General features: G+C 43.5%; 1 protein-coding gene across 2 annotated transcripts; it reads left to right on the plus strand.

Annotated features, from left to right (window-relative positions):
- The first annotated feature begins 912 nt into the window (after window positions 1-912).
- FADD (Fas associated via death domain) lies at window positions 913-13,287 on the plus strand. 2 transcript variants are annotated; one of them, XR_005455674.1, is made up of 4 exons: window positions 913-941; window positions 1,301-1,605; window positions 6,575-6,925; window positions 13,116-13,287. XR_005455674.1 is itself a non-coding variant. In XM_038764633.1 (3 exons), exons 2-3 carry the CDS (start codon window positions 1,311-1,313, stop codon window positions 6,850-6,852), a joined length of 573 nt encoding a protein of 190 aa, XP_038620561.1. In that variant the 5' UTR covers window positions 913-941; window positions 1,301-1,310; the 3' UTR covers window positions 6,853-7,165. The 2 variants fall into 2 exon arrangements, 1 of the variants encoding a protein (XP_038620561.1); XM_038764633.1 differs by lacking the exon at window positions 13,116-13,287 and having other exon boundaries at window positions 6,575-7,165.
- Window positions 13,288-14,375: the final 1,088 nt, after the last annotated feature.

A 14,375-nucleotide genomic window follows, 5' to 3' on the forward strand; every position in this document is an offset into this window, starting at 1 on the left:
ACTGATCTTCAAAGTCAGGGACCGAGAAACGGGAGACAAATGGATTATACAATGTTTTGGGAACACTGGGTGTTAATAATAAAGGAATCAAGGTGGAGAGCGCAATAAACTGAAATGCCTTGAGTCACCAACATGAAAGATGACAAGGACCTCTTGGTTTAGTCTGTTCACCCTGCCAATGCAAAAAGCCCCCCAAAAAAACATCAACTGAATCACTTGATATAATCTTAAAGCTCAAATGCCAAACAATGCTATCTGGTTTTTGTTTTTGTTTTTGTTTTTTTGGAAGAGGGAGAATCAATCAATCATCATCATCAATCGTATTTATTGAGCGCTTACTATGTGCAGAGCACTGTACTAAGCGCTTGGGAAGTACAAATTGGCAACATATAGAGACAGTCCCTACCCAACAGTGGGCTCACAGGCTAAAAGGGGGAGACAGAGAACAAAACCAAACATCCTAACAAAATAAAATAAATAGGATAGATATGTACAAGTAAAATAAATAAATAAATAAATAATAATAATAAATAATAATAAATCAATCAATCGATCATATTTTTTGAGCACTTACTGTGTGCAGAGCACTGTACTAAGCGCTTGGGAAGTACAAGTCGGCAACGCATAGAGAGTTACACCTTTTTTTGGAAGGGGGGCAAGAGAGAGAGACAGAGAAAGAGAGACAGAGATGTCCCCTCCCTTTTTTGTCTGTTTGCAAATGTGTAGAAAAGTTTCTAGTTGCAGGGCCCATGACTTGTATTGTATTGCCATCTACTGTCAATTGTACTCTCCCCAACTAAAAAGTTAAAAAGTTGGAGTAGGGTAATTTCCGGCTACAGGAATAGATTTTTTTTCTTCAGTGGGAGGGCCATTTCGCTGACCCAGAAGTTGTTCTTCCTGATGGCAAGCTGTCTGCAAGGCCACCCGAATAGTACCAGGAAGTAAGTAATTCTTTTTCTGAACTTGAACCTATTTTCATTTAATTTCCCAAAGAAAGTGTGCTGTTGTTTGTTTTGAACCACTGACGTTGAACTGTGCAGGAATTGGTATTAAAGTAAGGTTCTTTCGAAGGCAGAGATTCGAAACAATATGAAACTGAAAGTGCTCTTCAACGGAGTTGCTGTTTTGTGCAAGTGCCAGCTCCACATGGAAGGTGCCAATTAGTAATCCTTTTTGCTTTTGAAAAAGTTTAAATGTTATTTCAAAGACATCGAGCCCTGGTTATCCAGGACTAAATTGCTTAAAAAGTATCTTTGTTTTCGTTTGTTAACTCTAAATATCCTTGTTGATTCTCTTGAAGGACTGCCATTATGGATCCATTTTTATGCTTATTGCATAAATTCGCCATGAATTTAAAGGAAAGTGAAATTGCTAGCATCAAGTTTTTGAGCGGACCAAAAGTTGGAAAAAAAAAACTACAAGAGGTCCAAAGTGGAATCGATCTTTTCACCATTCTGATGGAACAAAATGAAATCTCCAGAAGCAACGTTGACTTCCTTAGGGAGATGTTCCAATCACTTAAAAGGGAAGATCTGTTGGCTGACTTGGACAAGTTTGAAAAATATGGATCTGATACCGAAGATCTACTAGACCCAAGGGAAAGGGGTAAGAACACCCTTTCACTTTTGATGTCAGAGCAGTGCACTGGTTATTGGAATGAATTCAAATGAGGCTTGATTCAGACTGCTAAACCCAATTTCATTTGTTGAACTGAGCTGAGAACATGCTCCATTTTCTGTAATTATCTGAATCTCTTTTTTGATTATCCAAACTATTAACCAATAGCGTGCCCAAGCAAGTGACATTCAGGAAGCCAGTCCTGTAACAGTAAAGTATCATTTATTGGGAAGCAGCATAACTTGGTAGGACGGGAATGGCCCTGGGAGCCAGAGGACCCGGGTTCTATTCTCGGCCCTGCCACTTGCCTGCTATGTGAACCTTAGCAAGTTACTTAATTTCTCCATTCAGTTACCTATTTGGTGTTGGAGAAGGCTTGTACGAATACCATGGACTCCCAAAAGACAAACAAATGGATTTTAGAACAAATTAAACCAAAGTGGTATTTGGAAGGCCAAATGACTTGACTTAGATTAACATATTTTGGACACATAATTGGGAGGATAATAATTCTCCATAATTCTCTGGAGAAGGCACTAATGCTAGGAAAAGTCCAAGGAAAGCATGAAAGAGGCAGGCAAGCAGCTAGGTGGATAGAGACCATAACAACAATAACGGAGTAACCATTAGAAAGATCGCGGATTATGCATCGTCAATACTAAGTCAGAATCTTGTTTGGCAAGGACTCACTTTTTTGTTTTTAATGGTATGTGCTAAGTGCTTACTGTGTGCCAGGCACTGTACTGTGTGCTGGAGTTGCTACAAGCTTTTCAAGTTAGACACAGTCCCACATGGGGCTCACAGTCAGTCTTAATACTCATTTTATGGATAAGGTAACTGAGGCACAAAGTAAAGTGACTTGCCCAGAGTCACACAGCAAACAAGTGGTGGAGCTAGGATTAAAACCCAGGTCCTTCTGATTCCCAGGCCCATGCCCCATCTGCTAGGCCATGCTGCTTCTCCCTGAATCAGAGTTAAATAGTAACAATGATGGTATTTGTTAAGCGCTTGCTATGTACAAAGCGCTGCTCTAAGCTCTGGGAAGGTTACAAGGTGATCAGGTTGTCCCACGGAGGGCTCACAGTTTTAATCCCCATTTTACAGATGAGGTAACTGAGGCACAGAGAAGTTAAGTGACTTGCCCAAAGTCACACAGCTGACAGTTGGCAGAGCCGGGATTTGAACCCATGACCCCTGACTCCAAAGCCCGTGCTCTTCCCACAGAGCCACGCTGCTTACCCAACTTGGTACCTAGGCAAAGGAAAGTGGATTTTGTGCTGAAGGCAAGGGGAAACTGAGCCATAATGCCATTCTCTCCTCCACTTCCTTCTTCAAGCCTCTGTGTCTGCCAATCCCAAATCCTGTTGGTGAGGTCCAGGACAGATTTGAGATCAGACATAGCCCAGATGTAAAGGTGGAGCAGCATCAGACCCTGCCCAGTCATAAGAGCCCCATTTAGCTCTAAAAATTGTGCCAACAGCAAAACTGTCCTGGTATATCAGTAGTTGCTAATGTTGGGGGAAAGCAGAGAGTAGTATCCCCCTGTCCGCTCCAGACCCTAAACTGAGCGAGTGATTGCATTCAACCGCGTAAAATTGCCCCATCTCAGTGCACTTCATATGGAGGAATAGTTAAGCCTTAGCTACTGAAAGCAACGTGGCCTAGTGAAAAGAGCACGAGCCTGAGAGTCAGAGGACCTGTATTCTAATCCTGGCTCTGCCACTTACCTGCTCTGTGACCTTGGAAAAGTCACTTAACTTCTCTGTGCCTCAGGTCCCTCATCTGCAAAATGGGCGTTCAATATCTGTGCTCCCTCTTCCTTAAAACATGAGTCCCTTGTGGGATCTGACTATCCTGTATCTACCCCAGTGCTTAGTACAGTCCTTGGCACATAGGAAGCACTTAAAATACCATTATTTTTATTATTAGCTATTCTCTGTTCACAGGAAATCTGAGTGAAATGTTAAAAACCTAGTGAGGTTGCCAGTAAGAGGCCCCTGGTAAGATTGTCATTCATTCATTCATTCATTAAATCGTATTTGTTGAGTACTTACTGTGTGCAGAGCACTGTATTAAGCGCTTGGGAAGTACAATTCAGCAACAGAGACAATTCCTGCCCACAACAGGCTCACAGTATTCGTAAACTGAGACTGGGAAAAATGGACAGTGAATGCAACCTGTGAACTCTTTAGTAAAATGTGTGTGCTGTCAAACCCAACAGTTAAAGGCAGCATTTCAAGCAGGCAGATTCACAGCATCAGGGCTATCACTAGCAATTTAACTACAGAATTTAATGGAATTTAACCAGAACATGTTTCTCTCGTTCTCTCTCACTCCTACCTCTCTCTCTCTCTCAGCAGTGAATGTTGGCAGTGAGCTGAATGCAGCACTTAGAACAGTGCTTAGTACATAGTAAGCCCTCAAGAAATCTATCATTATTATTATTATTATCATTGGTGTGTTATTATTTGAGTTGATGTGATCACCACAGTGATTTTTTTCAAACTGTGTTCACTGGGTACTGTGGTGTGAACTGTGAGGAGCTTGAAATCCTGCTGCTTCTGTCATGTTTGTCATCGTCTCTGTCTTTCATCATTTTGTTCACTGCTCCTTACTTGCTGTCACCACCCCCAACCCCTTCCTCATTCTTAGATTGTGAGCTCCTGAGCGACCAGGTACCAAGACTGTACCTCATCTGTGTATTTGCTAACTAGATTGCTCCGCACATAAAAAAATCCTAATAAAGTTGAGGACTACTACTACTACTAATAAGGAACCTAATGTGAGTATGTGGGTGTGTGTCTGTGCACGCACGCATGTTCAGGAGAGGATTTCTGAGGAGATGACATCTCCCTATTCTCTCTTCTCCCGTTTTAGTTCTATGTTTTACAGGTACCAAGAATGGCTGTCTATCCAGCATATTATGTGGGCTTCAGTAAAAGTTCAAGACCTCAGTAGCAGTCTAGTCAGAAACCAGCTGAGAGGAAGCAAGTTTATGGTGGGAACAATGAATGGGCTTGCAGTATAAGGGGAAAGTTTCCAGCAGAAAGAGGAAGGTCTCTCTCCATCTGTCCTGCTTCTCTCTGCCGGGAGACTTTTGCTCCTCCTCCGATCAGCTTCCCTTTGGGGGATGTGCCTGCCAAACTTAAAAAAGTGTCCGATTTTGGAACTGCTGCAAGTAATCATTTAATCAATCATGAATCAGTCAGTCAGTCAGTGGTATTTGTTGAGCACTTACTGGGTGCATTATACTACCTGCTTGGGAGAGTACAATATAACACAGTTAGTAGGCACGTTTCTGCCCACAAGGCCCTCATAATCTCTCATCAGGATGAGTTGCTCTGGGGAATTCCGAAGGGGTGGAATGGGGTGGGTCTTCGGACAAACTACAAGTTACCCTGCAAATAACTGCTGGTTTCACAAGTTTGGGGAGGCAGAGTTCTCTTGGCACTCATCACATAGATTGGCCTTTAGCAGCTGCAGAATTCCACAGCCCTACACACTCTAAACTGCCAGCACTTAAACGTGCAGTCTATTCATTACCAAATCGTCCGTTTCTAACCATGTGGATAAGACTGATAATAAAGCTTTCCTGATGTCTGTGTTCTGGGAGAGATGTGTCTATGCTGTCGCTACGGGTAGGACTCAACTCAACAGTATAAGACAACAACAACAACAATGTGTGTGGGAATGATTGGTGGTGCACCTGTACACAACAATAGACTGTGAGCCCACTGTTGGGTAGGGACTGTCTCTATATGTTGCCAATTTGTACTTCCCAAGCACTTAGTACAGTGCTCTGCACATAGTAAGCGCTCAATAAATACAATTGATGATGATGATGATGATATTAGTGTCTGTTTCCCACATAGACTGTAAACTCTTTCTGGACTGGGAATGTGTCTACCAACTCTATTTATTTTATTTTGTTAGTATGTTTGGCTTTGTTCTCTGTCTCCCCCTTCTAGACTGTGAGCTCACTGTTGGGTAGGGACTGTCTCTATATGTTGCCAATTTGTACTTCCCAAGCGCTTAGTACAGTGCTCTGCACATAGTAAGCGCTCAATAAATACGATTGATGATGATGAACAATAATAAAGATATTTAAATGCTTACTATGAGCCTAGTACTGTACAAGATAATCAGGTCAGACCCAATCCCTGCCCCAAATGGAGCTCACGGTGAAATGATAATAGTTTTGGTATTTATTAAATACTTCCTTGTGTGCCAAGCACCGTGCTAAGATGAGCAGGTTGGTCTAGACTTTAAGCCCATTGTGGGCAAGGATTGTCTCTCTTTATTGCTGAATTGTACTTTCCAAGTACTTAGTACAGTGCTCTGTACGCAGGAAGTGCTCAAAAATATGATTGAATGAAAGAATGAATGAATATGGTTCTTATCCCAGTGGGGAGAACAGGCCAATTGAATCCCCATTTTACAGATGAAGACATGAGGCACGGGGAAGTTACGTGACTTTCCCAGAGACACACAGCAGGTAAGTGGAAGAGCTGAGAATAGAGTCCAGAGAAGCAGAATTAGAGAAGCAGCGTGGCTCAGTGGAAAGAGCACGGGCTTTGGAGTCAGAGGTCATGGGTTCAAATTCTGACTCCACCACTTGTCAGCTGTCACTTTTCTGAGCCTCAGTTATCTCATCTGTAAAATGGGGATTAAGAGTGTGAGCCCCACGTGGGACAACCTGATCACCTTGTAACCTACCCAGCGCTTAGAACAGTGCTTTGCACATAGTAAGCACTTAATAGGTGCCATTATTACTATTATTAATTATTAATCCAGGTCCTCTGACTCCAAGGCCCACGCCCTTTCCACTAGGCCACATTGTTTCTCAATATTTTGAAAGTCAGTACCTGGGGTTTGTAAAGATTCTTTGTCCTGAAAAACTCACGTATAAAACTGCTCTGTCATTTAGCTTCCTCACTGCCATTTTTTTTTTTTACAGAGCGACTGAGTGCAGCATTTGATATTATATGTGAGCATGTGGGAAGAGAATGGAAAAAGCTGATTCGCACCCTTGGAGTTACCGACACCAAAATTGATAGCATTGTTTATGCACACCCTTATGACATGACGGAACAATTCAGGCAGTGCCTCAAAGCCTGGCAGAATATAAAGAGGAACGAAGCAAATGTTTCTCACCTGTTCGAAGCCCTTCGCAAATGTAAAATGAACCTGGTGGCCGATATTCTCAGTGAGAAGCTTCAAGCGATGGAACAATAAAATGGAGAAGAACAAATTCAGGAACAAAATCAGAAGAAAAAAAACTATGAATTCCGACAGCATCTTCTTGCAGGTGTTATTCTGTATTATATATTGCAGGGTCTGATTTTAGCACTTACCTGCTATTGCTTTCTTACCCATATTTCTTGCCAACTCATGGAAAGACGTAGGATTATCAAGACATCAGTATTTTTTTGTTTATAAAATGGGAAATCTTTCTATGTCCCCTTTCACTCAATGATTGATCAGTGGTGTTTATTGAGTGCTTACAGTGTGCAGAGCACTGTGCTAAACACTTGGAGAGTACAGTACAATAGAAGTGGTAGATACAATCTTTAAATTAAATATTATTAATTATTTATTCATTTTAATGTCTGTCTCGCCCTCTAGACTGTAAATTCATTGTGGGCAGGGAATGTGTCTGCTAATTCTGTTGTATTGAACTCCCCAAAGTACTTAGTTCGGTACTCTGCACGTAGTAAGCGCTCAGTAAATACCATTGATGATGATAATAATAATAATTTTGGTATTTTTTAAGTACTTACTATGTTCCAAGCACTGTTCTAAGCACTGGGGATGATACAAGGTGATCAGGTTGTCCCATGAGGGGCTCACAATCTTAATCCCCATTTAACAGATGCGGTAACTGAGGCACAGAGAAGTTAAGTGACTTGCCCAAAGTCACACAGCTGACAAGTGGCGGAGCTGGGATTTGAACCATGACCTCTGACTCCTAAGCCTGCGCTCTTTCCACTGAGCCACGCTGTCTAGCCGGGGAGATAAATGTTAAAATAAATTGCAGATAGTGGAAGTAGCAGAGGATAAGGAGAAGCAGCATGACCTCGTGGAGAAGTAGTGTGACCTCATGGATAGAGCATTGACCTGGAAGTCAGAAGGACCTGAGTTCTAATCCTGCTCCACCACTTGTCTGCTGTATGACCTTGGGCAAGTCACTTAACTTCTCTGTGCCTCAGTTCATTCATTCATTCATTAAATCGTATTTATTGAGCGCTTACTGTGTGCAGAGCACTGTACTAAGCACTTGGGAGGCAATATATATAGAGACAGTCCCTACTCAACAACGGGCTCACAGTCTAGAAGGGGGAGACAACAACAAAACAAAACATGTGTCAAGTCATCAGAATAAATAGAGATAAAGCTAGATGTGCATCATTAACAAAATAAATAGAATAGTAAATATGTACAAGTAAAATAAATAGAGTAATAAATCTGTACAAACATATATACAGGTGCTGTGGGTAGCGGAAGGAAGTAGGGCCGGAGGGATGGGGAGGAGGAGAGGAAAAAGGGGGCTCAGTCTGGGAAGGCCTCCTGGAGGAGGTGAGCTCTCAGTAGGGCTTTGAAGGGAGGAAGAGAGCCAGCTTGGCGGATGTGCGGAGTGGGGGCATTCCAGGCCAGCGGGAGGTGGTGGGCTAGAGGTCAGGAGGGCGGGACAGGTGATAACGAGGTACAGTGAGGAAGTTAGTGTCAGAGGAGTGGAGGGTGTGGGCTGGGCTGTAGAAGGAGAGAAGGGAGGTGAGGTAGGAGAGGGCACGGTGATGGCGAGCCTTGAAGCTGAGAGTGAGGAGTTTTAGCTTGATGCATAGGTTGACTGGCAGCCATTGGAGATTTTTGAGGAGGGGAGTAACATGCCCAGAGTGTTTCTGCACAAAGATGATCCGGGTAGCAGCATGAAGTATAGACTGAAGTGGGGAGAGACAGGAAGATGGGAGATCAGAGAGCAGACTGATGCAGTAATCCAATCAGGATAGGATGAGAGGTTGGACCAGCAAGGTAGCAGTTTGGATGGAGAGGAAAGGGCAGATCTTGGCGATGTTGCGGAGGTGAGACCAGCAGGTTTTGGTGACAGACTGGACGTGAGGGGTGAATGAGAGAGCAGAGTCGAGGATGACATCAAGGTTACAGGCTTGTGAGACAGGAAGGATGGTAGTGCCATCTACAGTGATGGGAAAGGGCAGGGTTTGGGAGGAAATATAAGGAGTTCAGTCTTGGACATATTGAGTTTTAGATGGCGGGCAGAGATCCAGATGGAGATGTCCTGAAGGCAGGAGGAGACCCGAGCCTGAAGGGAGGGAGAGAGAGCAGGGGCAAAGATGTAGATTTGGGTGTCATCAGCGTAGAGATGATGGTTGAAGTCGTGGGAGCAAATGAGTTCACCAAGGGAGTGAGTGTAGCTAGAGAACAGAAGGGGACCAAGAACTGACCCTTGAGGAACCCCTACGGTTAAGGGATGGGAGGGAGAGGAGGAGCCCGCAAAGGAGAATGAGAATGAAGGGCCAGAGAGATAAGAGAGGCGAGGTGAGATGTGAGGCGCTAAGAAAGATGGATGGGGTTGAGAGAGTGGAGGTCTCTGTGAGGTAGTAATATAGATTTACAGGGGAGAGGAGTGTGAGTGAGGAGGCAGGTGAGAAGGTTATGATCAGAGAGAGGGATTTCAAATTTGGTGAGGGTGGAGATAGTGCAGTGGTAGGAGATGATGAGGTCGAGGGTGTGACCGAGTTGGTGAGTGGGCAAGGTGGGGTGGAGCAGGAGGTTGGCAGCGTCAAGGAGAGATAGAAGGCGGGCAGCAGAGGAGTCACCAGGGAGCAAGTCAGTTAACTTCTCTGTGCCTCAGTTGCCTCGTCTGTAAAATGAGGATTCAGAGTGTGAGCCCCATGTGGGACACATCTCCACAAATCTCCAAAAATCTCCAGTGGCTACCAATCAATCTGCGCATCAGGCAGAAACTCCTTACCCTGGGCTTCAAGGCTGTCCATCACCTTGCCCCCTCCTACCTCACCTCCCTTCTCTCCTTCTACAGCCCAGCCCACACCCTCCACTCCTCTGCTGCTAATCTCCTCACTGTACCTCATTCTCGCCTGTCCCGCCATCGACCCCCAGCCCACGTCATCCCCCGGGCCTGGAATGCCCTCCCTCTGCCCATCTGCCAAGCTAGCTCTCTTCCTCCCTTCAAGGCCCTACTGAGAGCTCACCTCCTCCAGGAGGTGACTTCCCAGACTGAGCCCCTTCCTTCCTCTCCCCCTCGTCTCCCTCTCCATCCCCCCATCTTACCTCCTTCCCTTCCCCACAGCACCTGTATATATGTATATATATTTGTACATATTTATTACTCTATTTATTTATTTATTTATTTATTTATTTTACTTGTACATATCTATTTTATTTATTTTATTTTGTTTGTTTGGTTTTGTTCTCTGTCTCCCCCTTTTAGACTGTGAGCCCACTGTTGGGTAGGGACTGTCTCTATATGTTGCCAATTTGTACTTCCCAAGCGCTTAGTACAGTGCTCTGCACACAGTAAGCGCTCAATAAATACGATTGATGATGATGATGATGATGATCACATGGACTGCGTCCAACCTGATTAACTTGTATCTATCCCAGCACGTAGCAGAGTGCCTGGCACATAGTAAGCCCTTAACAAATACTGTGAAAAAGATATGTATCTAACTGCCGTGGGGCTGGGGGTAGGGTGCATAAGTGGTACAGACCTATGTGCAAAGGTGATGCAGAAGGGAGGGCAAATTAGGTGGAGAAAGGAGATGTAACTTAGGGAAAGCCTCTTGGAGGAGATGGGATTTTAGTAAGGGTTTGAGGATGGCGAAAGTGATGGTCTGTAGGATATTAAGTATGAAGGAGTACAGGCCCAAGGGCGAATGTGGACAAGGGGACACTCCATAGAAGTGAACAATGGAGGCTAAGCCAGTGAATGATGGACCAAGTATAGTACGCTAATTAGATGGCTGTGGACTGCAAGGCACAATGACTTTCCAGTGTATGAAAACTAAAAGTACCAGGGTTAGTCTTCTTTAGGGACTGACTGCTTCATTTTCTGGGACTATATCCCCATGTACTTGATTACCTTGTAGCTACCCCAGCCCTTAGAACAGTGCTTTGCACATAGTAAGCACTTAATAAATGCCATTATTATTATTATTATTGCCTACTTGTACTTCCCAAGTGCTTAGTACAGTGCTCTGCACACAGTAAGCACTCAATAAATACAATTGAATGAATGTACATTTGTCAGCAACCGGGACAGTTCACCTAGAAAGATCTGCTCCTAAGATAAAGATTTGGCATTTTAGAAGGTAGCGTTGGATTTCCTTTCCAAAGGATTCACGGAGACTTTCTGATGCCTGTGACAGAAATCCAGACAGTCAGAATGAGGAATTTGCAGTCCCGGGTCTCCAGCAAGCCCATGGGAATGCTACCCAGCTGGAGCACACAGAAATTACTTGTGCAACTCACAGCCTCCATCCCTTAACTTTAAAATTTAGTCCCACTCAAAAGATGTGGGAATTGGTTGGGTTTCTGCCATCTGGCTGTGTTCCACACCGGAACCAATAGCTGTGCCCAGTGGGATTTTCTGAATCCCAACTATCCCTTAATAACGTTTACCAAATATGGACTTGGGTGTCCAGAGCACAAAACACACAGGCTCTCCCACTTTATAGTAGAAAAGAGATGAGATAGTATTTTACGCAGCTAAAGAAAGGTAGTTGGAGTATGTATTAAATAAAATCATAAACAGGATTTGGAATTGAATTCGCTTACAGTAAATCTCAACACTGCATCGGTATGCAATCAGAGTAGCACAAAATCAAATCCAGCCATAAAATAAATCTCTACCTCATACTGTACCACTTCCTGAACTAGGCCCCAGATTCATAAATGCTTAAGGTTACTTATCCATCTACGGAATTACACTGGTTTTTTTTCTAGTATTTGTTAAGCACTTACTATGTGCCAGGTACTGTACTAAGCACTGGGGTAGATATAAACTAGTCAGATTGGACACAGTTCCTATCCCACATGAGGCTCACAGTCTACCTAAGAGGGAGTAGAATTTAATCCCCATTTCACAGATGAGGAAACTGAAGCACAAAGTGACTTGTCCAAGGTCACACAAAAGACAAGTGTCAAAGCTGAGACCAGAAGGCAGGTCTTCTGACTCCGAGGCTTGTGCTAGTTCCACTAAGTCACACTACTTCACTGCTTTCCATGATAATTGTGATTCCTACTATAAAACAGTTTTGAATAGGTTTATATTTCATGTGAAAGCAAACCAAAATGGATATATCTGTTTCAAGTAAATCCAGAAAGGAACCAAATGAGTGGCCCTTTCAGGAGAATGGAGATCAGCAACTTCAGATTTGAAGCTATGTGCAGATAAATTTCCATATAAAATCTCACAGCATATTACTTTTGGTTATGGGGAACTGAATATAAGTGAAGATTATGATTCAAAAATCTGGATAAGATCCTTCAACATGTGTGTGTTGTGTGTGTGTGTTAACTCTGTCAGCCTGACACACACTGGGAAAAAAAATTCCTATTTAATGCATTCTCTACTCTCCTACTCTCATCTATTGCCCTTTTTGCTCCTTAATAATAATAATAATTATTATTATTATAATGATGGCATTTATTAAGCGCTTACTATGTGCAAAGCACTGTTCTAAGTGCTGGGGGGGGGGGTTCAAGGTAATCAGGTTGTCCCACATGGAACTCACAGCCTTAATACCCATTTTACAGATGAGGTAACTGAGGCACAGAAAAGTGAAGTGACTTGCCCAAAGTCACAGAGCTGACATTTGGCGGAGCGGGATATGAACCCATGACTTCTGACTCAAAAGCCCGGGCTCCTTCCACTGAGCCACGCTCCTGACCTAAACTTGAAGTTCGCGTCTTTCTTCTCCTTTATCCACCGCTCTGCCTCTCTCCTCCTTCCCAAAGTTTGACCTTGGACCTTAACCTTCTGGAATCTAGACAAGCCTACAAAATCTGAAATGCTCTAAATTTGCCCCCAAAATAGAGAAGAGTGTGAAATCAAGTAGCTGATTTTCCTAGTTTTTTTATTTCAAAAGAGGTAAAATTTATCATTTAAGGCTTTTTACAAATCAGTATACATCATATTCAACAACAATTTTACATATTTGCCACTAGGTGGCCTCAGTAAAATTCGTAGTAGATAAAGAAATGGTTTACCGGAGTGAATTCTGACTGTCCTCCATTTATATCTATAGATGTATATATGATGTATAAATCTTTTTATTTCTCTTTTTCTCTCTCTTTTTCTTTCTTCCTCCTTGTTGCTGAGATAAGTACTACCATTGCTCCCCTTGTGCTTCTTTCTCCACCGCTTTCTATGTTGATTTTTTTAGTTACCGTTACTGCCTCAACCCCCATAACTGGTCCAATTTTTCCTTTTTTTCACTTTTTTATTTTCACCTAACCAGCTGCTGATACCACTGCTACCATCTCCCCTTCCCCAGCTCGCAGCACTTCCCAAGAACCCCCTCACCAACTAACCGTTCCCCCACCCCATCCTGCCCCAGTCCACAACACCACCCCTGCTTTGGCCTGGGCAGTAAGGAGACTGCAACAGGGGACAGGGAAAGGTAAGGGCAAAAGCCGCTATGATTTTTTAAAAATTCTTGAAAAATTTTTTTAAAAGCCTCTCTGGTTATGTGGGCTGGATTGGTCTGGTGGGGAGGTGGATAAGGAAGAGAAAGTTAAGGGTTGGGGTGGCCGTGCATATTTAAAATGTAAAAAAGATGTGGGGGTAAGGGGTGTATTTCAGGTGCAGAAGGGAGGCAGGAAAGTCACACCCGGAACCAGGAAGAACAGGCAAGATGGGGAGTGGCTTATGTATGTGGAGGGACCTTCTTATTTGGTCTTTTCTCTGTGGAAATGCAAGTGAAAATCACTTCAACAAGGATGAGTGATTTTCCTAAGGCTGTCATGGAGCCCTGCAGAGCATCTGAACCACTCTTCTTCATCTCCAGTGAAGGCAGAACAGTAGGAATGAAGGTGTATGCTATAGTAGGACTAGGTTTCTGGGATGGAAGAATTAATGAGGCATGTTAAGCTCTCAATTGGCAGAGCAGTTATGGAATTTTCTCAGATGGTATTTATAAATAATGTAGATTCTCATCTGCCTGGGAGATCAAGGGAATGAACTAAATGATCTCTCACCATCTCTTCCAGTCCTACAATCAGGGACAGCTTCAATAATAACTGTGGTGTTAGGTTCCAAGCACTATACTAGATAATAGGGTAGACGCAAGATAATCAGGTCATATACAGTCTGTGTCGAATGCCAACCTGTCCAGGCCCCATACTCCAGGGTATGGCTTTGACCATTGCCCATACCAATAGGACTATGGATATCTGGCCACCCACAAAACAATCTGAAATTGATTATGTACATAGTGCCCTTAAAAATATTTCATTGTCCATAAATACAGAGGGCTGCCATACTGGAGTAGTGGCAGGAGGAATCCCATTTCCCCTGCAGCCCAGGAGCTATCCTTTCAGAGCCCTCCTACCTGACGTGGATGGGACAGCCAGAGTTGCCAAGAAAATGGTGGAAAATGGACAGGTTTTCTTCCCAGAAGGATGAAGGAGGGAAGCAGGGTGCCTCCCTAGCCAATCAGTGATGGTGTCAGTGCCATCCTGGAGTTGGAGCCATAGACGCCTCCCCTCCCTGACTGAGA

This window comes from Tachyglossus aculeatus, chromosome 22 (genome assembly GCF_015852505.1).
Source record: "Tachyglossus aculeatus isolate mTacAcu1 chromosome 22, mTacAcu1.pri, whole genome shotgun sequence".
Lineage (NCBI taxonomy): Eukaryota > Metazoa > Chordata > Mammalia > Monotremata > Tachyglossidae > Tachyglossus > Tachyglossus aculeatus.